This window comes from Haematobia irritans, chromosome 1, assembly GCF_050003625.1.
Source record: "Haematobia irritans isolate KBUSLIRL chromosome 1, ASM5000362v1, whole genome shotgun sequence".
Taxonomy (NCBI): Eukaryota; Metazoa; Arthropoda; class Insecta; order Diptera; family Muscidae; genus Haematobia; species Haematobia irritans.
In genome coordinates this window covers 77,391,329-77,417,249 of record NC_134397.1, presented here as the reverse complement: position 1 = coordinate 77,417,249, position 25,921 = coordinate 77,391,329, and the positions used below count along the sequence as shown (strand labels likewise).

The following is a 25,921-nucleotide window of genomic DNA, read 5'->3' as shown; positions in this document are numbered from 1 at the left end:
AATAAATTTGGTTTTTGTTTATTAAATATACATTCTACATTATTGTTTATTGTATTTTTCCGATACTTATTTTGCCGTAATACCTAAACGATCTTTATAATTACTATTGTTCGAAATAGGGAAGAATTTTTCTAAAGAAATTTTGTAACCAAAAGGATCCATAATAAATGAACTATTTGGACAAAATTTGAATATCGAAAAAAGTAAGAAAGCATTTTTTGCTACAAACACAAAATAATTATACAAATCCAAAAACGTTAGTAAAATAACTTCCGATTTATGCAAGAGTAATTTAGATTTGAAATTCTTTTGATTTGCGGACAGTTAGTTATTCCACAACGAAAAATTTGTAACAAAAATATTTCTTCTATTTATTTAAATTATATCGAAAGGAAGCGATTATATCTATTAAATCTATGTTGAAAGATTTTCATATACGTATGTATTTTGCCATTACCGGACAAACTATTTTAATATTTTTATTTTATTGCCTTAATTAAGCATTGTACGCCTGTCGTAGATGTGACGACGTTGTTCTCGAACTTGTCTCTTCCACTTGTCCTGTTGATGGCCCACCCGATTAAGAACATTGGCCCTCGAATTGAGCTCTTGATTTGCCGTCGAAGTCATAGGAGGAGAGGCAGAAGTGGTATCATCCTAAATGAGGAAGAAAATTGAAGAGAAAAATTTCGTTTAATAATTTCGGAAAAACTGTAACGATGATGATAGCAAGTAATTTGGTAGAGTGTTAATAGAAAAACAAATAAAAACAAAACGATATGATGACACCAAGAAATGCAGTTAATACAACAGAAAGGGTAATAGGAATTGGAAGAAAACTACGACCAAAATAATAACAATAATACTAAAATGATGTTGATTTTTTAACAAATAACCAAAAAGTGGAAACAAAAAATCAGTCGGAATCTTTATTGTCATCTACTAATAAACTATATTTAACGTTAGAATAACGGTTCATATGTACATCTTCGTTTGTGTGCTCCTGATAGTTGGCTTTCACACGTTTATTGAGCAGTGGATCCAGGCACATCAGGAATAGCATATATATTACAAGAATTGATATTATCCATATAACAATGATGACGACCACCTGGAATGAAAATAAATAAAAAAATTAAGATTAAAGACACATTCTGTCAATATAATCGCTTGGTCCGGCGGAGTCATTGGACCTTACTTTTGCGAAAGCTACATTGCTATTTGGCCATGAAAAAGTAAAAGTGTCCGTGGTGACCATCAAATAATGATGACCTTTTAGATCTATTTAAAAAAATTAATTTTTCATTGAATACTAAAATAACACCCCCAATTTTATTTCTACCACTAGTATTCACATACTATAATTATAAGATTTATGTATAAGTATGTGAAAACAAAATCAAATAGATGAATTGCTTAATGGGAGGAATATAAAATTTTCAAAGACCCCAAAAATGTTTGGACGAAATTCATTTCATCACTTTATGAGTTGCATTGTTAATGTGAGGTTTTTATGATAACTCTCTAAGAAACTTGGTTTGATATAAACTATTATTTCTGTCCAACTACAGTGTAATGATGGCTCACAGCGAGCATCTCTTTCTGGCAATGAATGGCAAACTAATAAATCTTTACAAGGCAGCAAATCAACTGTGTTCTCTTTTTTTAATAGACCTACCAAATATACGATTCATTTTTTCATGTTGGCCTAAATCAGCTAATGGACTTGATGGTGATGACATTCAACGGTGTAAACTCCTAAAAATATTTCCAATTACGAAGTGGAACCTTTTGAATCGTATTGTTTAAATTAATTGAATAAATACATTTTATTAAATCCATTAATTTCTTAAATGGCATCTTTGATATGGATTGTAATCAGATTCAAAAAGACGACTTTCGATCTTAGGAGTTTTCAAAATTTTGAAAAGTTAATTTTTCAAATTTTTCGAAATTTGGTAAATCCGACTTTTTGAGTTTTCGATTTTTTCACATTATGCAAAAGTAGACTTTTCCAGCTATCAGCATTTTCAAAATCTGAAAAAGTCGACTTTTTAAAATTTTTGATCTGACTAATTTTGCATATTTACTTATTCACGGTATATTGTATTGTACATATATATCCCTTTAATATATATATTTTTTAATAAATGAATTCGTCTGTAGACTCTCAGAGATACAATGGAAATATTTTCATCATATTCTTTTGATCCAATGTCGACTTGTTAAATTTTTCATTAAAAGTCGAATAGGCGATTATAGCCAACGTCATTAGATTAGTTCATTCTAATTCGCTAAATCGGACCTTGAAATCCTTTAATTGCTTAAATAAATTGAAGACGATTGCAATCAGATTCCGAAAGCTAATTTCTCGAGTTTTCAAAGTTTGAAAAATTAGACTCTTTTAAAATCTGAATAAGTTGACCTCTCAAATTGTCCAAAATTTGGAAGCCAACTTTTCGAGTTTTCGACTTTTCAAAATATGGAAAAGTTCGATCTTTCGACTTTTTTAAATTTGAAAGCGTGGATTTTTCGATATTTTTTAAATAAAATAACTCCATTATTTAATTTTTTTCTTCGAATGTTGTACGTATATATCCATGCTCTCATTCCAGAGTACGCTAAGTCGACTAAGCATGTTTTGATGGTGTTCGCTGTTTTTTATTCGGATTGATGCGAATTGCATCCTGTCAAAAGTTCGAATTAATTGGACATTTGTATCAAAAGTTATGGTTAATATTGTACGTAAAAAATGTCCAATCCAAAAAGGGCAAAAAGCTTTGTTCGGTCTAAAGTGGTGTAAGTCATTTTTAGCCATGTTCTACTATCACTATTTTGAGTTCGTACATACTAAAAAAAATTATAAAAAATATGATTTTAAGACCGAAAATAAGGGAATTTCTATCTTATACGAGTTTTGAGAAATTTCAAAAAAAAACTTGTTTCCTGTAAAATTCACTTTTTAGACTTAGCGCACTTTGGAATGTAGACATCGATATATCCTCTTTAAAATAAATGAATTGGTTTGCACACGCTCTCAGCGATACCAAAAAAATACTTGCATCGTATTTCTCTTTTTCATTAAATGTCGATTAGTTGATTTTAGCCAACGCAATCACATTGTCAATTTATTGTTTAGGTTTAATTCTGTCCTATGTCGTATATAATGTAATGTCGCCGGACTATAAACCACGCGTAATGGGCACATATTTCGTATGGAGAGGCTTCAGAAGAATTATTCCTGTGGTTTTAGATTCCATATTTGCATGCTTTAATTTTGCAAATTTCAGTAATTTTGCAGTGAATTTTCTATTTCTAGTAATTGCATAGTTTCTATTTTTCAAATTTCGGAGACAAGTTTCCGAATTTCCGAAAAATCGGGTTTTTCAAAATAACACCTCTTGGAAAATATTTTATTGTAATGGAAGTGCTAAAGGATTTCTCAAGAAAATCTTAGTTACAAAAGGCTTTTATGAAGCACAACGAATAACGAATGTTCAATCAACAATTTGTTTAGAATTCCGAGAAAGATAAAGCCAAGAACTATCCATATACTATTTCTAATGAAAAGTTGTTTCTATCTCTGCAATCAGTCCTGTACAAGCAGGACAAATAAATTTTCGTCAACAGAGCTTTTAAAATAATCTAACTTACATTTGTGAACACTTAAGAAGATCTTAAGTATATTTTTGTTCATGTTTAGTAGTCATTATTATTATTAGGCACCCTGAGTAAATCAATTTGGTTTATTTTGCAAATCGAAACAAATTTGACAAAAGTGTTATCCTATATAAATAAAGTGATTCAGTTCTCTTTATAATGAGGACAAACGATTGAAAATGCTCCATTAGTATCAGAGGCGTTTTCTACCTCTTTTAAAGTGATATTCTACATGTTTATCCTAAAAAATACAAATTTATCCAAGTCTATTTGTATCAACATCCTGAAAACAATACGCCCTTACAAATTGTAATAAATTGATGTATACTATACCTTGATCAAAGTGGTATTTCGGGCTTCATGTTTGCACTTGCATTCTGGACATATTTCCAATTCCTTGCCATTTTCCCCTAATCGGGGCAGCAAAGCACCATCGCATACACTGAAAATAGAAATGTTAACTTTATAGCGCAGATCACCTATATGGTAAATGACTGGTATTCGGTACGTTTGTCAATTAGCACTATTAAACATACATCCATCCATACACATATGCTTATACTATGTATTAACCGATTATTATCATATATTGGTAAAACTTACCATTTCGGAGCTGAAGTTGTATTCGCTGAAGGAACAACAGCAGAACTTAATACTTTTGGTAGGGGAGTCGCTGTTGTAGGTTTTGGCGATTTGCTTTTAGTGGCATTATTGGGTGTAATGCCTGTGTCAGCCTGAAATATTGTTCGACTAGAATATATAGGGATTCATTAATACTGGATATATTTCCACTCACCCATGTCACGCCAATTAAATAACATATCGCCAAAAAGACCGTAAACAGAAAAAGGCGTTTATACTCCATTAACTTGCGAAAAAGGTAAATCTTAAAAAAAGTAAAATTTAGACAAGTGCAAATAAAAATCTTTGTTTGTTGTATGTGTGCGTCGAAACGCCAATATAGAGTTGGGGATATCGTCGTCCTACACGAACAATGTAATAAACAGCTGATTCCATTCAAACAGTGTCGCTGCCTAAATTGTAGCGTCGGTAGGCAAGCAGTTCATGAGCCGTTGATGTACGTTCATGTAAAACAAATTGTAGCACATTTCTGGGTTAAGAACCGGTATGTAGGTCTGGTGAAATTTCTGCTTAAATTTTTTAAATAAAAAATACATTTCAAAACTGCTTTAATGGCGTGTATATTGGACTTAAGGCCGGAATGCATCTTTAAGTCTGGTATGCACCTCCAACACAATCGTCTGTCTTTGAGAAGTCCATTCGCACTTTTGGTACCAACAATTCCGTGAGGTGTTATTATCGATCATATTGAATTTGCTCCCAATTTTTGGCACAGCGGGTTTTGTTTGCTTGCCAATAACACGGTTCTGCTATATTATCGGTGTATAATAGGAATTTTCGCTAGGGAACATACCGGGCTTTCAAGACGAAGGGATTTTTATTTTTGTGCTATTCCGTTTTCGATATTTGTACTATGACAAGAAATATCTTGTTTGAATGATTTGTGTATATAAATGAGTGTTGACATTACTTTCACTTAACTTGCATAACGATTATGCAATTCTGGCTCTTGTTTTTCTCATAAAAGAAAATGTATAACATCATCCAATTATATGAAGGCTGTATGAACCCAGGGTACACCAAAAGTGTACCCTGTTATGCACCTTTAACCAAATATTCGCTACTCTTAAGAAATGTTCACCTACCTTTCTACCGTAATTTCCTAGAGACGGTGTTATCTATTGTTCATTTTACGCCTCATCATAGATGTTCAATACAAACATTTCGCCTCGTTATAGATTTTCGCTACCCAACACTGGATTTGTTGTTTATGTCATAACAAAATTTGACAAGTTGTTTGCGTCGTGTCTTCGCATTGCTAAAAGTGTTTTTAGATTTCTGCTAAATTCGAGACGGTATACGATAATTTTATATCGACATAGTTTATTATTATCTTTAAGAAAATGAAATACGAACAATATCAAATAGCGCTTTTTACAATAGTTGCACTTCTCTCTAAATTTCCAGCGGCTTTTGGTGAGTTTATCTTCCGTAGTTGAGTTCATATGTGTTGTGGTCTGTTCTGATTGGTTGTTGTCGGCCCCCTTTTAGCTCAAACAAAATGTGTCTTTGTTATCAATGAAAATCGTGATTGTTTTCCTTCCTTTTATATTTACAGCGGCCAAAAAGAACTTCGTAACATGTGGTTCCATTGTAAAATTACTAAACTCCGATTACAGTATGCGTCTTCATTCTCATGATGTGAAATACGGTTCCGGCTCGGGACAACAATCGGTCACAGCAATAGAATTGAAGGAAGACGTAAACAGCCATTGGACCATAAAAGCAGCTACAAATAAGCACTGTGAGAGGGGTGAACCTATTAAATGTGGAGATATCATAAGACTGGAACACCTAAGTACGCATAAAAATCTCCATTCTCATTTCTTCTCGTCACCATTGTCGGGAGAACAAGAAGTGTCTGCATATGGTGAAAATGGTGTAGGAGATTCTGGTGATCACTGGGAACTTATATGCTCAAACGATAGCTGGATGCGTGATGCCCATGTGCGTTTTAGGCACGTAGATACCGGTGCATATTTATCGATATCTGGAAGAACATTTGGTCGCCCAATTTCTGGCCAAATGGAAGTAGTGGGTGTAAGCAATCCCCAGCATGGTACAAGATGGACAACAGCTGAAGGTCTCTTCATTGTACCTAAAGAGAAAGAGACTGAATATATCCATACTGAATTGTGAGAAGATCATCATCCGACTCAAGGCTATCGAAAATTGTATGTGCTGTAGTGGCAAATAAATACACTGCACATTTTAGTTGAATTATTTAAATTATTAAATGGCTATTACTGAGATGTGACATTTGTGGAATTTAGAAGTACTGTATGAATGTATTATAAGACACCAAATAAATGCGAACTTTAGTTTTATGTTTGTACACGTAAGCGTTGAACTTTTTAAATTTGTTAAGGAACGCTATTAAAGACAAATCTCATTTATGGATAATCGGAGAATGGCGATTAACAGAAGGGTTTTTTTTAAGTATAATCCAATAATTCTTAAATACCTAAACCCAATCTTAGAGATTTAATATCCCTTTAAATTGGGGAAATGGAAATTTAAAATTTTGAAAAGTTTATGATTAGGCTGAAAATCTTGGTTGCATTTGAGTTACTGAATGTTTTTAAATTATTACACTACATATCAAGGCCAAAGTGCCATTTACGAAGTGCACATATGATTTTTGAAATTTGCTTGCACACAACACAAAAATCCGAAGCCCATTAACAAAAAAACTTAGAGGACAGGGAACGCAAATGGCGAGAATATAAAAGATCATCGAATGAGAAAAAATCGAAAATATTAAATTAAAATTTCAAAATAGGTCTATATGGGGTGTATATAAACAAATACTCTAAATAACCCTATTTATATATTCGTAAGAAATATTCCAGTGGTAAAAATTCAAACCACTTACCAAAAAATCGATTATGTTCTTGCGAAACTTAAAAGATTAAGTAAATATGTTCTGTATAAGTGAAAATTGAGTTGAAATTGTTATTATTAAAATCGAACAGAACATAATGCCCACAAAAATTAAACAAATAAATGCTACGACATTGTCATCTAGTTGTTACATAGTGGGATAACTAGTGCTTACGACTGCAAAGAAAATTCAAAAATCGGGTGGTAAATGGGGGTGTTTAGCTCTAGATTACTGCTTTAAATAGAAAGTAAAACTGGTTTGTTCCATCATTCTCATTACTGAGTAAAACACAATATTCAATAAACGGCATCCGAAATCCTTACGCATTTGGTAATGACGTTGTAATGGGTTATCATTATGTTTTCGTTTTTTTTTTGTCATGTAGATTGGGAAGTACTTGAATGTTTATGACACGTCATCGTAAAGTAATAAGGAAAATTGGTCGGAGTAGTGGAGTAGTTGTCTGGACAAAATCGGTAGGATGTAATCGATTTGGTAATGACGTTTTTACCACTGGGAACATCTGCACTCATAGAAAAAAGACTGATGTCAATAGTAAACACTGACTGCTGTTTCACCGACAAATCTAGCTATTTTAGCAGTTTTTTGGAATGACAGACAAACTGGTGAAAAGTCAGAAGTTTGCTGAAATTTTCCGTTGATTCGAAATTATAAATTCTCTCCGGTCTATCTGATAGCAGAATTACTGTTGCAATAAGCCCAAAATTGTCGAATGGTACAAATAAATAAATGAAATGACATTTGACCTTTAGTAAACTACAAACAATAAATGTTTTTTTTGATTATGCAATAATCCACTCATAGAAAAAAGTCTGCTAAAAACAGCTGCAAATATAGTGCACCAAAGATTATAGAAGAGGAAGATGGGAGATTGGCTACTGAGCACATAACACCATTTACAACATTAGTTTAATACTCGAAACAAACGCGTATACGACTAGTATTGACATAGCATTAAAATGCAAATAAAAAGAAATTAAGAGCACGAAATTAATTTCCATAAAGGGGGAAATGTAGTTTTTTGTTGTTGTCTAAAATTTAACATTGTTTTATAAAGAAATTTAAATTTTTCATTTAAAAAATAAAAACTAAAAACAACTAAAAGATTACAAACATGTATTAAACTAATCTGGCAAATGCAACATTTGGTATGACGCAAGCCAATCTCCCATCTTCCTCAAATCTATAATCTTTGTAGTGCACAACCGTCCGCGCAGATTATGTTTCTTTTTGTTGTTATTATTACACTCAAAAAAGAAGTGACAGGTCGAAAACCTATGTTGTTAGCACCTATATTACCTGTTTATTTTCATAATTCATTATGATTGTAAATATATAAATAAATAAAAAAGAAGTGAACCCTATATTTCACTAAAGCCGATTTAATTCTATTTTATTTCATGGAATTAATACGTTTTAAGAAAGTTTGCGTCACTTTAATATTTTATTTAATATTTTGCGTACGTTAGTTAAATTAACTAAAACAGAGGCAAAATTATGCACAAATGAAGCATAAAGAATAACTAAATTCGTGTCTATCGCAAAATAATTCAGAATTTCTTAAAAGTTGTAAATTTTACCAATAATGCACCCATCATCAACTTCGTACGGCACTAAAGACAGACTACGAAATTGTCTTAATCATTAACAAATATTATTTTTTATAATAATAAATTTTCTTGAATTTGTTGAAAGTTATTTATGTACTTATTTTTGTGAAATCGGCGTGACATCTGCGTTTCTATTACAATTTAGTTAAAATTTTCTAAAATTAATCTAATTTCTCTAAAATTAACTAAAATTTTCTTTCCCGGTGCGTTCACTGTTTTTCAGTGTACGCGATAATTCATTTATCATCATTAAGATAAATATTCATTGGGAGCAGACATGGCTCGAGTTGCAATTTTTGTTTTGGGTTTCTTCTGTCAAAAAGTTGTAAACATCGAAAACGCCATACACTTATCTAGAACGTAACAAATTTAGTAAGTGTTAAAAACACAGAAGATTTGATTTCAAACTATTTTTATACCCACAACCATAGTATAATAAGTTTGTCATTCCGTTTGTAACACATCGAAATATCGATTTCCAACTATATAAAGTATATATTATTGATCAGGGAGAAATTCTAAGACGATATAACGATGTCCGTCTGTTGTAATCACGCTACAGTCTTCACTAATGAAGCAATCGTGCTGAAATTTGCACAAACTCGTCTTTTGTCTGCAGGCAGGTCAAGTTCGAAGATGGGCTATATCGGTCCAGGTTTTGATATAGTCCCCATATAAACCGACCTCCCGATTTGGGGTCTTGCGCTTAAAGAAATCGTAGTTTTTATCCAATTTGCCTGAAATTTGAAATCTAGAGGTATTTTATGACCATAAAGAGGTGTGCCAAAAATGGTGAGTATCGTTCCATGTTTTGGTATAGCCCCCATATAGATTTTACTTCTTGGGCTTATAGAAACCGCAGTTTTTATTCAATTTACCTGAAATTGGAAATCTAGATTTGTAAGACCACAAATAAGTGTGCCAAAAATTGTGAGTATCGGTCCATATTTTGGTATGGTCCCCATATAAAACGACCTCCCGATTTGGGGTCTTGGGCTTATAGAAACCGTAGTTTTTATCCAATTTGTCTGAAATTGGAAATCTAGAGGTATTTTAGCACCATAAAGAGGTGTGCTGAAAATGGTGAGTATCGGTCAATATTTTGGTATAGCCCCCATATAGACCGATTTCCCGATTTTACTTCTAGAATCCGAAGTTTTTATCCTATTTGCCTGAAATTGGAAATCTAGAGGTATTTTCGGGTCATAAAGAGGTGTGCCGAAAACGGTGAGTATCGGTCCATATTTTAGTATAGCCCCCATAAGAACGATCCCCCGATTTAACTCCTTGGGTTTCCAGAAACCGTATTTTTTATCAGATTTGCCTGAAATTGTAAATATTCTGGTATTTTAGGCTCACAAAAACGTGTATCGAATTAAGTTTTTATCGGTTCATTTGGTAATGCCTCCATATAGACCGACTTCACTTCTTGAGGGTGTAGAAGGCGCACTGATCATGAAAATTGCTTGAAACTCAATGTAAAATTTCCAGATTTTACTTCTACAGATTTAAGATTTCACATCAAAACGTTAATTTATAATTTTCTTGCACACTTACAAGAGATGTTAATGATTCCTCTAAAACTCAAACAAAAATGGTTCTTATAAATCCAGAATCTGATATAGTCCTCATAGGTGAAATCTTTAAATTTATCTTCGGGAAGTGTCCTCAAGTCCTCAAGCCCTCCTTAAATTTCAATCGAAACCCTAATATTCGGTTCATGGTGGTGGGCATTTAAGCATTTAAGATTCGGCCCGGTCGAACTTAGTGCTGTATACACGGATGAAAAAGACTGTTTTTCATATGTTTGGCTATAAACATTATATGTTTGGAACACAAATTTTTAAACACAATATTTTTGAGTGCAAGCATATAATGTTCATAAACTAGCATAACATGTTTGGGACATATATGTTAATATGTTAGAACATATTATGTTTGGGACATAAAATGTTTGTAAATATAATATGCTTGGATGCAAACATATATTAATTTAGAAATAGCCTATAAACATATATGTGTTTAGTAGCTTGGAGCGCTATTTAACAGGGAGCGATATTGAATTAAGTTGGTGGTTGTTGCTTGTTATTACAAAATTAACATTTTATTTTTTCTTGGGCAATTGATCAGCTACTTCTTTGATCCTTACAAACTGTGTGGTCCGCTGTTCGAATCCCCGTCCGGCAAAAGGTAAAATTAAAATAAAAAAAATCATAAAATTGAATAATTTCTTCTACAATGTTTGTATTACAGAAAAAGGTGCTAAGAACTAAAAAATCTCGTGTAAGTGAGAAAGATGTCGGGGAATATACAATTGGGCAGAAACAAAATTTTGAGCATTCAGGTCGAAAACCTATGTTGTTAGCACCTATATTACCTGTTTATTTTCATAATTCATTATGATTGTAAATATATAAATAAATAAATAAAATTTTGAGCACAATATTGTTTGGGAGAATTTTTTTTAAGCATATAATATTTTTGGGTGCAAAATGCTTCCAAACATATTATATGGTCACATAACAACATATCACAAACATATATTGTTTAGACCAATATGCTTTCAAACATATTATACATTGGTAGAGATCAAACATATAAATGTTTGAGCAATACCCAAAAATGTATATGCTTGAAGCAAAATATGTTTGGGAGTATATGTTACAGAAGCGATTTTTTGTGAGGGTGCACGGTTGAAAAAGACTGTTTTTCATATGTTTGGCTATAAACATTATATGTTTGGAACACAATTTTTTAAACACAATATTTTTGAGTGCAAGCATATAATGTTCATAAACTAGCATAACATGTTTGGGACATATATGTTAATATGTTAGAACATATTATGTTTGGGACATAAAATGTTTGTAAATATAATATGCTTGGATGCAAACATATATTAATTTAGAAATAGCCTATAAACATATATGTGTTTAGTAGCTTGGAGCGCTATTTAACAGGGAGCGATATTGAATTAAGTTGGTGGTTGTTGCTTGTTATTACAAAATTAACATTTTATTTTTCCTTGGGCAATTGATCAGCTACTTCTTTGATCCTTACAAACTGTGTGGTCCGCTGTTCGAATCCCCGTCCGACAAAAGGTAAAATTAAAATAAAAAAAATCATAAAATTGAATAGTTTCTTCTACAATGTTTGTATTACAGAAAAAGGTGCTAAAAACTAAAAAATCTCGTGGAAGTGAGAAAGATGTCGGGGAATATACAATTGGGCAAAAACAAAATTTTGAGCATTCAGGTCGAAAACCTATGTTGTTAACACCTATATTACCTGTTTATTTTCATAATTCATTATGATTGTAAATATATAAATAAATAAATAAAATTTTGAGCACAATATTGTTTGGGAGAATTTTTTTTTAAGCATATAATATTTTTGGGTGCAAAATGCTTCCAAACATATTATATGTTCACATAATAACATATTGTTTTTTGGAAGACAACATTATTGAATTTGGATGCAAAAATACAAAATGTTTGGAACTTAGACTACCCAAACATATATTGTTTAGATCAATATGCTTTCAAACATATTATATTTTGGAAGAGATCAAACATATAAATGTTTGGGCAATACCCAAAAATATATATGCTTGAAGCAAAATATGTTTGGGAGTATATGTTACAGAAGCGATTTTTTGTGAGCGTGTATATAGTCTTGTGTCGTATTTGTCGTCGAGTCGTATCAAAAATTAAAATTAGAGTTCTATTCTCTATCTATTCTATTTTGGAACACTACACCTTAAAATTACAATTAGAATACTGTTAAAATGAGATTTAGGTATACCGCCTGGAGTCGACTCCGGAGTCGGAGTCGAGGCTAATAAGGAATGCTGGAGTCGGAACCGGAGTCGAACAAAATTGACTCGACTCCACAGTCCTGCTTATCACAGCGCTGGAATTAGTGCTCCAGTTTTCGCAATTATTACATTTTCATTCCAACTACTTCTTGAGATGTTCTTTAATAAAGTAAGGAATGGTGGTTCAAAACTCAACAGCGGTATTTTTTTTTAAACTATTTTTCTTAAATATTATTTGTTATTTTATAAATCGTTTTTATTTGGTTATTTTCGGTATATATTTTTGTATAAATATATTTTTTCCATTCGAACTCAACAAAAGATTTAAAATCATCTCAAAAGAACTTTCTTGGATGGACATTTTAATTTTAGTTTCATAGTTTTTTACCTTTTTTAATTGATTACTTTCTTGCGACGTTTAATTGCCTAAAGTAATTTTAAACGGCTAATGGCCAGTTTCTCATCCTCCGATTAACAGGTAACCGGAGGATAGACCACCGGTTAGTAAAATTTTTTTGGGACCAGCTGTTTTATCGATACGATAAATAATAACAAGACATTGAGAAAACGACCCTAAATATCGTATTTTGTAAGATTGGTCCAAAATAACTTCGTCAGAAGTGGGAAAAATTGTTGGAGAATCCCGGGATGCTATTTAAAAGAAATATTTTCGCTTAAAACTGAGTACTATGTTCAGTTTTCAAGCTGAAAACCCGCTTATTTTCACGGTTACTTTTTTAATTTAATTAAAGTATAAATACAAAATAGTTCACAATCAATTCCTTAGATCTTTTCCATTCATTATTTCGCAAGACTTTTTATAATAGATATAATTTTCATATAGATTTTTGTACTTTTAATTTAGTGTTTTGGTGAAAAATACGAACATAGTACTCACCTTAAATGTGAGTACTAATACTACGAAATTTTAGGTTAGGTTAAAGTGGCAGCCCGATTAAGTTTTAGGCCCACTTAGACTATTCAGTCCATTGTGATACCACATTATGTAAAAGTACCTATTACATATGGGCACATCTAGTTTTATCCGCTGAACCTTCTCGATTATTTTCTTCTGTTGAACCAACCATATTGTCGGGAGCCACCTTGGTGCAATGGTTAGCATGCCCGCCTTGATCAAACCCACCCGAAATGAATGAATGTTTTTATATAAATAAATATATATTTTTAGCTGCATAGAAAAATCTTATCGAAGATGTTGAAGAAAAGCTGGAGGTTTTATTTTGAAAAACGCTTACCTATAAAACTTGCCCAAATCATAGAATTCTAGTTGAAAAGCCCGTCAAACGACGGTCAAAAAAACAGATTGTTTTTGTTCTCGCACCACAAATCTCATTTTTGGAAAATGTCTTTCTGCTTTTTATGTGTGTTTGTTGTTCTTTTTGTGAACATGACACGCTTTGTTTGGCCATAGCAACAACAACGAAACAGCCAAACGCATATGTGTAAATGAAATGGCGCAAAACTGCGAAAAGAACCTGCCTAAAAGTGCAATTAAGAGATATTTCCACGTGCATATTCTTTTAAAAATTTTGGTCACTACTCAGGGATGGCAAATACAATTTTTAAGAAAGTACAAAAAAGGTGTTTTTTGAGCGGAAAGGTACTTTTTACCTAACCTTTTTACCTGCCTAAAAGTGCAATAAAGAGATATTTCCACGTGCATATTCTTTTAAAAATTTTGGTCACTACTCAGGGATGGCAAATACAATTTTTAAGAAAGTACAAAAAAGGTGTTTTTTGAGCGGAAAGGTACTTTTTACTAAATTTCAACAAAAATTTCACTGGAAGATTATTGTCAAGAGACTGAATTTTAAAGAAAATAAAACTTTGACAAAGTTTTCTATATAAATAAAATTTTGCAAAAATTTTCTATAGAAATAAAATTTTGCAAAAAAATTCTACAGAAAAAAAAATTTGCAAAATTTTTTCTATAGAAATAAAATTTTGCAAAAATTTCCTATAGAAATAACATTTTTACAAAATTTTCAATTGAAATAAAATTTTGACAACATTTTCTATAAAAATAAAATTTTGCAAAAATTTTGACAACATTTTCTACCGAAATAAAAAATCGATAATATAGAATTGCATTCTTTTTTCGACTAGAACATTCTTGAAGTTCAATAAAATCCTGTTTTTGACTATGTCTTTTACAAAATCGAGATTTTCTTCCCACATGAACATGTCTGTTTTGCCATATTTGTAAAAGACTATTAGCAAATAAGGTTGATAAAGACTTTCTCAAAATATTAAAATATTTTGTCAAAGCTATTGTACCATAAATCTGATATCGACTCAAAAATGTCTACACAAAAGATACTAAATTCTTCGCGGGGGTACTACGGTACTGACCGGGGTGAAAAAGTATTGAAAAAAGTACTATAGTACTGCATTTTCCATCCCTGCAGTTACTACGTGCTCATCCGAACGTTCATTTTCAACAATGAAAAGATTAAAGACGTATCTTAGAAATTCGACTAGCGAGAGTAGACTCAATGGATTGGCATTAATGTCGGTTCATCGCCGAATAAATGTGCCGACTGAAGAAGTCATTGATTTATTTGCTGCCCAAAAAGCCCGTCGGCTCAATTTAATATTATAAAAATATTGTATACATACCTATGCATAAATAAAATTTTCTACACATGAGATTATATGAATATTTTTTTTAAAGTTGATCCCCCACCGAACTAATATCCTGGCTACGGCCTTGTCGGGCAACACTCAGTGATAAGAGAGAAGTTCACCAATGTGGTATCACAATGGACTGAATAGTCTAAGTGAGCCTGATACATCGGGCTGCCACCTAACCTAACCATATTGTCCCAAAAACATTAACCCTTATACTACGTTGGGTATTAGGTCGTATTTTTCATCACCGATTTTTTTACTGTTGGATTATAATTAAAAGTTCTTACTACTCAGCATGAATTCAGCATATGTCACCAATTCATGCACTGAGTGATAGAAATTTTTAATTATATTCGAACAGTAAGACATGCGGTGATGAAAAATACGAAATGGTCATCAAATGACCCCAACGTAGTACAAGGATTAACAGACTGCTTAAGTTAACGTTTTCCAGGTCCGCCAGGAGTCTAAAATATATGCCCCTAAAATACGAGTACGCCTTACACAAAATGCAGGACGCTCACACAAGAGAGAAGTGTTTAATTGATCCCTTTTCCTCCGCATCATGAAAGCTAGTAGTCATGAAAGTAAAGAAAGTAAAGAAAGTAGTCAAGAAAGTGATATCTGACGTCTTGAAAACACTAACACACCTACACGCTCACAAAAAATCGCTTCTGTAACATATACTCCCAAACATATTTTGCTTCAAGCATATACATTTTTGGGTATTGCCCAAACATTTATATGTTTGATCTCTTCCAATATATAATATGTTTGAAAGCATATTGGTCTAAACAATATATGTTTGGGTAGTCTAAGTTCCAAACATTTTGTATTTTTGCATCCAAATTCAATAATGTTGTCTTCCAAAAAACAATATGTTATTATGTGAACATATAATATGTTTGGAAGCATTTTGCACCCAAAAATATTATATGCTTAAAAAAAATTCTCCCAAACAATATTGTGCTCAAAATTTTATTTATTTATTTATATGTTTACAATCATAATGAATTATGAAAATAAACAGGTAATATAGGTGCTAACAACATAGGTTTTCGACCTGAATGCTCAAAACTTTCTTTCTGCCCAATTGTATATTCCCCCACATCTTTCTCACTTCCACGAGATTTTTAGTTCTTATCACCTGTTTCTGTAATACAAACATTGTAGAAGAAATTATTCAATTGTATGATTTTTTTTATTTTAATTTTACCTTTTGCCGGACGGGGATTCGAACAGCGGACCACACAGTTTGTAAGGATCAAAGAAGTAGCAGATCAATTGCCCAAGGAAAAATAAAATGTTAATTTTGTAATAACAAGCAACAACCACCAACTTAATTCAATATCGCTCCCTGTTAAATAGCGCTCCAAGCTACTAAACACATATATGTTTATAGGCTATTTCTAAATTAATATATGTTTGCATCCAAGCATATTATATTTACAAACATTTTATGTCCCAAACATAATATGTTCTAACATATTAACATATATGTCCCAAACATGTTATGCTAGTTTATGAACATTATATGCTTGCACTCAAAAATATTGTGTTTAAAAATTTGTGTTCCAAACATATAATGTTTATAGCCAAACATATGAAAAACAGTCTTTTTCATCCGTGTAGTGTGCGTTTTATGTTTAGATGGGGCCATATTTGCTTAGTGTCGTTTCAACCCTTACAATTCTCCCATCGGACATTCGCCATAATAACAGCCTCTTCACGCAGTATGAGCAGAGAATGAAGCCGAACCATTTTTGTCGGCGGCGGCTGACATTAAATTTTTGCATCCGGCGGCGGCGGCTTGAGGGCTAAGTCGATATAAATAGATCTCTTCGGCGGCGGACAATTATCCATTATAAAATCAATTTGAAGTTATTCGAATGGTAATGAGATTAGTTGTACAACCAATCTTACAATCAAATTTACATTTCATTCAAATTTTCTGAGGTAAATTTTTGCAAAATTATTATAACACTTTGAAATAGATTGATTGGGGGTGAAAGGCTCAAAATTTTGACTAAAATTACTACAATTATTAATAAAGTTTTTTATTTAAACTAATATTTTTGATTAATTGGCGGCTAAATTTGAGTCGAGATGAGCCGACATATTCGGCGGCGGCGTCGACTGGCAAAAAATGGCCGGCGGCGACTGAAATCGGCGGCGCGACTCGGCGGCTTCATTCTCTGAGTATGAGCTTGCATGTAGCCAGAGGCATACCAACCGATTCTAGTTCCCCTGGAACTTGAATCTGTTGAGTGTAATGTTTATCGATGTGCAACTGGCGTTAAAGGTGCAATTTAGCACTCTTTTTGCACACATAAATAAATGAGATCATTTATATCGGCCTATTTTTGGTACGCTTCACCATAGAATTACATATGGAGTGTTATAAAAATGGGATTTAGTCACATTACTCGGAGGCGATGCTGATGAAAAATGAGTCGGTATCGAGTAAAATTGGCCCTGGTTGCAATAGCTTCTAGACCATCTTTATACCCTTCACCACTACTGTGGTACAGGGTATAATAAGTTTGTGCATTTGTATGTAACGCCAAGAAATAGTGGTCATAGACCCATCTTTTAGTATACCGATCGGCTTAGAATTAAATTCTGAGTTGATTTAGCGATGTCCGTCTGTCTGTCTGTCTGTCCGTCCGTCTGTCTGTATATGTAATTTTGTGCACAAAGTACAGCTCGCAATTTAAGTCCGATCGTCCTCAATTTTGGCATGTAGTCTTTCTTCGGGTCAAAGACAATCGCTATTGATTTTGGAAAAAATCGGTTCAGATTTAGATATAGCTGCCATATATATTTATCACCGATTTGATCATAATTCACGTATTTATGAACCGATCTTCTTCAAATTTTGTACATCTGAATGTTTTGTCGGTCACGTAAAACCTGCAAAACATCAGCTACATCGGTTCAGATTTAGATATAGCTCCCATATATATCTTTCGTCCGTTTTGCACTTATATGGCTTCAAAAGCCAGAATTTTACTCAGATTTGCTTCAAATTTAGCACAAGGAGGTTTAATAATATTGTTAACTGTGCGAAATTCGGTTAAAATCGGTTCAGATTTAGATATAGTTCCCATATATATCTTTCGTCCGATTTCTTATATGGCTTCAAAAGCCAGAATTTTGCCCTGATTTGATTCAAAATTTGCACAAAGTGTACGTTTAATAATATGGTTAACTGTGCCAAATTTGTTTGAACTCGGTTCAGATTTAGATATAGCTCCCATATATATATTTCGTTCGATTTGCACAAAAACCAGAGTTGAAGCCTGATTTGCTTCACATTTTGTATATATACGCCAGAGTTGAGTAGAATATTTCATATTTTAGACCCATTTTCAATGGGAGTTTCCTTCAGTTGACTATAGTTTCCACAGAGAATATATTTAATATGCTTTTTGATCTAATTGGTTCAGATTTCGTAGTCATATTTCATACTGTAATACCACACTTTCCACAAAACGGTCGAGTTTTAAATAAACTAGGCCGAATAATATATCAGAACCCACAATTGACCACATATAATGCCGAGATTTAACCAATATCCTTGTGAAAGCGCCACTGTAGCAAAAATTTTAAATATTACTTAAATTTTCCTTTATCTCGAATACGTATTTCTCGCTCGATAAATCGTAAATACTATTTCGTACAATTGCATTAAAATTGTTCTAGTTTTATATTTCCCATATTTTGTAACTAACATTATTTTCCATCCCAGGGTGTCAGACGATTTAAATTTTAATTCTAGAGATTTTATAGAAGTACAAAAAATTTGTCTCCATATTGTATATAAATTATATAAATATTTCTAATAAAAGCCTTCATAATAACACAGAAAAAAATATCACCAAAATATTTCCAATTAAAAAGTTAATTGAAGTTGAAAATTTTTTCAATTAATAAATTAATTGATACAATTAACTTTTTAATCATGATAGAAACATTAAGTTAATTAAGTCAATGATTGAAATTTTTAAAATGTTTAATTAAAAAATTAATTGATACAATTAACTTTTTAATCAAATTCGGAAGACTAATTCAGTTAAAAAAAGTGCTGATTTTTTTTTACTTTTTTAATTAAAAATGTATTTCAAACAATCATTTGTTAATCCAAATAAAAACTCTAAGCCAATCTAACTAAGTAATTAAAAATAGTTACCTTTTTTAATTAATAAATTAATTGCGTTTTGCAATCAACATCAATTAAATTTTTAATTGAATCAATTAAAAAATTAATTGAATTTTGCTGAAAAAATCAATTAATTTTTTAATCAAGAATTTTTTCTATGCCCAATTAAAACTGTGATTGATACTATCATTTTCGTGATTGAAGACATTTCAATTAAAAAATTAATTGGATCAATTAATTTGGTGATTGAATCAGAGAAAAAATTTTTTGTGTGAACTCCCAACAAATTTGAACAATTTGAAATGGTAACACAAATTTTTGGTCTACATAGTGGTGAAGGGTATAATATAGTCGGCCCCGCCCGACTTTAGACTTTACTTACTTGTTTTTATTCGTTTTAGATCATGTTTTAATTAATTATGATTAAAATCATATTTTAATGTAATCGAGACAATGCTTGCCTTTTCAGCAAATAGTGATTGCTTAAATTTTTCAACAGACTTTTTACAGTTTTAGCAGATTTTTCTGCTGTGCCCTACTTACAAATTTCTTTGGGGTACCTTTTACATTCTTCAAACTTTGATATTATTTTATACAACATGGATCAGATGATGCCATTCTTCTGGAAATCTTAAGTGGAATTTCTTTCGATAATAACCATTTGTATTGCAAAATCATGTTAAATTGACTTATCATAGTATGACATCAAGATATTCGTATGAAAACTTGGACGCATATGTTTTCTGGATAGGATTTGTATTGTGGTGAGTGGGTGGTATTGTGCCCTTCAAATGGCGTAAGTGTTTTTGTTTATTGTTTATCGATTGTTGTTCGTTTTCTGCTTCACTTTCATTTTGTAAACATTCGTTGTTGTTCTTTGAGTTTTATTTGTACCACTACAATAACAAAACGGGGGGAATTTGGGTAAGGATGAATTTGCACAGACCGAAGTGAGAAACTCCTGTTCACAGGTGAGCATTCGGAAAAATTGCTTGAGCATGTATTGAGGTAGATGTGTATATCAATATGGTTGGAGTGATTTTGGGTGAGTTGAAAGAAATGTTTTTGCCAGGTAATGGCGTTATTAAGAGGAAAAGTCTGAAGGATAAATGTTATAAACAAGGCCCATATAGACCATGGCAAATATACAATATGTACATGGACTATGATACGTCGAAAAGTTGAAGTGTTATTGCAGTATTCATCCACGATTGTGTATGTGAATACAGTACACTGAGAGAAATGAACACTTAAAAAAATGAAGAATCCACGAGCTTATGGCGAGTCAGTATCAATGTTGGCGATAGTCTAGTGGAGGGTAATTTCTCTGCTATTGACCAAAGCTTGCCGCAGACTAAATTCTAAGACACGCATTTAATATAATATTATGGACAAATTTCTACACGGATGAAAAAGGCTGTTTTTCATATGTTTGCTTATAAACATTATATGTTTGGAACACAAATTTTTAAACACAATATTTTTGAGTGCAAGCATATAATGTTCATAAACTAGCATAACATGTTTGGGACATATATGTTAATATGTTAGAACATATTATGTTTGGGACATAAAATGTTTGTAAATATAAAATGTTTGGATGCAAACATATATTAATTTAGAAATAGCCTATAAACATATATGTGTTTAGTAGCTTGGAGCGCTATTTAACAGGGAGCGATATTGAATTAAGTTGGTGGTTGTTGCTTGTTATTACAAAATTAACATTTTATTTTTCCTTGGGCAATTGATCAGCTACTTCTTTGATCCTTACAAACTGTGTGGTCCGCTGTTCGAATCCCCGTCCGGCAAAAGGTAAAATTAAAATAAAAAAAAAATTACAAAATTGAATAATTTCTTCTACAATGTTTGTATTACAGAAAAAGGTGCTAAGAACTAAAAAATCTCGTGGAAGTGAGAAAGATGTGGGGAATATACAATTGGGCAGAAACAAAATTTTGAGCATTCAGGTCGAAAACCTATGTTGTCAGCACCTATATTACCTGTTTATTTTCATAATTCATTATGATTGTAAATATATAAATAAATAAATAAAATTTTGAGAATTTTTTAAGCATATAATAATTTTGGGTGCAAAATGCTTCCAAACATATTATATGTTCATATAATAACATATTGTTGTTTTGGAAGACAACATTATTGAATTTGTATGCAAAAATACAAAATGTTTGGAACTTAGACTACTCAAACATATACTGTTTAGACCAATATGCTTTCAAACATATTATATATTGGAAGATATCAAACATATAAATGTTTGGGCAATACCCAAAAATGTATATGCTTGAAGCAAAATATGTTTGGGAGTATATGTTACAGAAGCGATTTTTTGTGAGCGTGTATAAAATAATGAAATTTAAATTAGAAGAAAGTTTATAATCTTTGCTTCATTTTTTTGAACTAAGGAAGAAAAGAAAAACATTTCTGATTGAAAGAAATCTTCTTTAACCCTCTAATGCCCTAATTTTTTTGCCAGCTGATTAAATATTCAATGTTAACGATACAAAAGCAAGAAAACTAAACAATAAACATTTATACGGTAAAATTCAGTATATGCTACAAAGCCTCATGAACAGTTTCAACTAAGTTTTCTTTTTACTTTACCCATTTTTGTTGTCTTAAGGTGCGTTTTACTAAAAGCTTCCTGATTTAATGATTGGGCATTAGAGGGTTAAATTAGCTGACATATTGAATCTTTAGATTTAAGATAAAAAAGATAAGATAAAAATCATATTGGCAAAGACTTATTTTGAGGATTCTACATCTTTGGATTGCATTTTTTGTTGTAATTAATGGCCTGTTCCTGTATATCGAACGAAAACTCATTCGAAAGAAAGGCAGTCACTCGAATTCGTATGAATTTGGGTTTTTCTATTTTTGAAAGTTCGTTTCGTTTGTAGGAGAATACATTGATTATCTAAAATGAGTATTTTCAAATTTTTGGCCTGCGTATTCAGTCAAATGTTAACAATGTTTTACTTTTTTCTTGACACTTATTGTATATGTTCGTTTATTACTCGACAACAAAATATGAAGTGACTTGCCTTTCGAAATAGAAGAACAAAAATCAATTTTCTTTCTTTTGGAATACGAAAGAAACCTTTCGTTCGATACACAGGAACAGGCCATAAGAAAACATTTTGAAGTACCCAGCAAAAAAATTTGGAAGTTGTTCTAAAGGCACAACATTAATAGCATTTCCAAAAATGTTCTCCCAAAAATGTTCTTTATTTTAACTACAAAAGAAGTTCTTTTAATTAAAATTTTTTTTCCATATTTTTAATAGGTAATTTTAATTTTTTGTTCAAATAGATTAAAAACAGAGTAAGAATTAATAAAATGGTACAAATTATTTAAATTTTGTCGAAAAAATGCTAAATTCATTCTTGAAAAATTGCGAAAATATTTGAGGTCAAACGTTACAGACAAGCGTTAGAATATATTAAAAATCATAAAAAATTATAAAAATGTTTTACTTGGTAACTGCAACTTCCAATGAGGGAGATTATTCTATGTTTTCTAGAAGGCTAGTTTAGAAGATGGTCTGAATCGATTCATTTTAATTATAAAAAATTATTCGAAACATTTATTTTTTTAATTTCATTTTAAGACGATATCGCTATATACGTATTTCCGTAGACTTCAAGCTCGAAGTTTGGCCACACCGGACAATTTTGTGACATAGCAATCATTTATAAAACGATCTTCCGATTTGACTTATTGAACACTTAGGCTAGGTTAGTCTGCTTTTGTCAAAAGGTCTACAATTGTTTGCCAGCTTGAAATTGTCAGAGTTTGGGTTCGGTAAAAAATATGCAAAACATGTAAGGAAAGTCTAAAGACGGGCGGGGCCGACTATATTATACCCTGCACCACTATGTAGATCTAAATTTTCGATACCATATCACATCCGTCAAATGTGTTGGGGGTTATATATAAAGGTTTGTCCCAAATACATACATTTAAATATCACTCGATCTGGATAGAATTTGATAGACTTCTACAAAATCTATAGACTTAAAATTTAAGTCGGCTAATGCACTATGGTGGAACACAATGTTAGTAAAAAAATATGGGAAACATTTAAATCTGAAGCAATTTTAAGGAAACTTCGCAAAAGTTTATTTATGATTTATCGCTCGATATATATGTATTAGAAGTTTAGGAAAATTAGAGTCATTTTTACAACTTTTCGACTAAGCAGTGGCGATTTTACAAGGAAAATGTTGGTATTTTGACCATTTTTGTCGAAATCAGAAAAACGTATATATGGGACCTATATCTAAATCTGAACCGATTTCAACCAAATTTGGAACGCATAGCTACAATGCTAATTCTATTTACTCTCTGAGCAAAATGTCATATGAGTGTAAATCGGGCGAAAGCTATATATGGGAGATATATCTAAATCTGAACCGATTTCATCCAAATTTGGCACGCATAGCTATAATGCTAATTCTACTCCCTAAATCTGAACCGATTTCTTCCAAAATCAATAGGGTTCTATTCTGAGCCAAAACACACACTTGTACCAAATTTGAAGTCGATTGGACTAAAACTGCGACCTAGACTTTGATTACAAAAATGTGTTCACGGACAGACGGACATGGCTATATCGACTCAGGAGCCCACCCGGAGCATTTATGCCAAAGACACCATGTGTCTATCTCGTCTCCTTCTGGGTGTTGCAAACATATGCACTAACTTATAATACCCTTTTTCCACAGTGTGGCGCAGGGTATAAAAAAGGCGCTTGTCGTTCCATATTTGATATAGCGATAAATAAAACGAAAGCGCACGGAAACCCCCACATTAATTCGATTTGACTAAAATTTGTATCGAAGGTTTATTTTGGGGCCCAAAATCAAATTAACCGTTTTCAATTGATATCTAGTCGAGGCTGACGAAAAAAGCTGGAGTCGGAGTCGAGCAAAACTGGCTCGACCCCACAGCCCTGCTGACGATATCTGTTTTAAAGGGTGATACGGTCAAAATTTGGTCAAGGGAAAACGCGTGTAAATCGGTGAAATCGTTTATTTAAAAAATCAAATTAAATTTCTTTTTCAAGTTCAATTAGTATAAAATTCAGTAAATATATTCAGTTAGGCTTTCGCTTTTCCAAATTGCCGGGCCTCACGCTTGACACCTGCCATCAGATTTTGTACAGCCACCTTGTCCACCTTCTTCGCCGCAGAAAGCCAGTTTGCCTTGAACTGCTGCTCGTCCTTACACAGAGAATACATATTGGTTGTGATGACCGAATTTATTGCCAACCTCCTTTTGGCAGTTGCAGCAACTATCTGCTGGCAGTTGTGATACCCGATAAATTCGGTCAACTCAATCGAATTATGGGAAATCCAACCAATGCCATGTATGGAGTTGGTTGTACTAGACGATGCAATTGGTCGTTACTCCCTTCTTATTTGGTTGTATCACCCAACTTTATTAGCACCTTAACCGAATTGAAAATAAATTTTTCTTCAAAATATTGTATTTTACATTTTTAAATGATAGAAAGGTACATAAAATCACACTATACCTAAATACAATACATTGATAACAATTAAACAAAAATTGTCACCTTTAAAAGTACGCGCCAGCTTGGATTGTTGAATTGGCAGGCAATGGGAGTTAAATCTCTGGGACTCTTAGTACATTAGTACTTATAAATGGAGTCTAAACTGAGCACATAGCATACAAATGGGTCAACATAGCTTACCCAAAAACACAACAAATTAAGTTAGAAAATTAGTGTGGAGTTTTAAAAATTTAATAAGAATCTACTCTACATGGTCACTTCTTTGGGGTTTCATAAATAAAATAAAGACGTGGAGATGGCTTTTTCCATTAGATGCCCTTTAACGTCATTGCATGCGCACTGTTTATCTGACTCGTAGCATTGAGAATCCTGACGATTGCGCGAGTAGTTCGTGAAAATATTTGACAGACAGTCCACCGAGGATTTAGATAAACTTAGAAATTGCTGAAAAATATTCAGTTTTCATTGATAATAACAATATTGGCATTTAAAAACTTTTCCAACGGAATTCGGCTGTGACTATTAATTTATAAGGTAGGTTGTGCGTATCGAATTCGATCAAAATTTTTCAAGAGAGAAGGAATTAGTTCAGACAACCATTTGACTTGTATTTCAAACAACAATCTATAATAATAAACTCCAAAAGGTAGAAGGAACCAAATAATGGTTGTAAATAAAGTAAATAGATTGACACAACTGTGATTTCATTCCAATTGCAGAATTTTCATTACAACAATCGATTTTCAACCAATATCTTCTCTGTGTGTAGCAGTTTTTTGGTCTTCTTTAGGTTCCGCTTGACAATAGCCCAGTATTTCTCAATTGGGCGGAGCTCTGGCGTGTTGGGAGGGATCTTGTCCTTGGGAACCACCTGTACGTTGTTGGCGGCGTACCACTCCATGGCCTTTTTACC

The 25,921-nt window shown here is 32.2% G+C and overlaps 2 protein-coding genes across 2 annotated transcripts; one reads left to right on the top strand and one right to left on the bottom strand.

The window, feature by feature from the left end:
* Window positions 1-346: 346 nt before the first annotated feature.
* On the bottom strand, window positions 347-4,641 carry LOC142221231 (uncharacterized protein CG1161). The gene is made up of 5 exons (XM_075290886.1): window positions 4,457-4,641; window positions 4,264-4,394; window positions 3,994-4,102; window positions 986-1,111; window positions 347-657 (listed from the first exon to the last, which is right to left on the bottom strand). The coding sequence occupies exons 1-5, from the start codon at window positions 4,523-4,525 to the stop codon at window positions 493-495; spliced, it is 600 nt and encodes a 199-aa protein (XP_075147001.1). The 5' UTR covers window positions 4,526-4,641; the 3' UTR covers window positions 347-492.
* An 880-nt stretch (window positions 4,642-5,521) lies between these two features.
* LOC142221230 (stromal cell-derived factor 2) lies at window positions 5,522-6,644 on the top strand. The gene is made up of 2 exons (XM_075290885.1): window positions 5,522-5,718; window positions 5,861-6,644. Exons 1-2 carry the CDS (start codon window positions 5,646-5,648, stop codon window positions 6,439-6,441), a joined length of 654 nt encoding a protein of 217 aa, XP_075147000.1. The 5' UTR covers window positions 5,522-5,645; the 3' UTR covers window positions 6,442-6,644.
* The last annotated feature ends 19,277 nt before the right edge of the window (window positions 6,645-25,921 follow it).

Coding starts and splice junctions, on each gene's coding strand:
- LOC142221230 (XM_075290885.1), top strand. CDS start 5,646: ATGAAATACGAACAATATCAAATAGCGCTTTTTACAATAGTTGCACTT. Junction 5,719..5,860: donor TAAATTTCCAGCGGCTTTTG/GTGAGTTTATCT, acceptor TTATATTTACAG/CGGCCAAAAAGAACTTCGTA.
- LOC142221231 (XM_075290886.1), bottom strand. CDS start 4,525: ATGGAGTATAAACGCCTTTTTCTGTTTACGGTCTTTTTGGCGATATGT. Junction 4,395..4,456: donor ATTTAATTGGCGTGACATGG/GTGAGTGGAAAT, acceptor ACAATATTTCAG/GCTGACACAGGCATTACACC. Junction 4,103..4,263: donor ACAACTTCAGCTCCGAAATG/GTAAGTTTTACC, acceptor TTCTATTTTCAG/TGTATGCGATGGTGCTTTGC.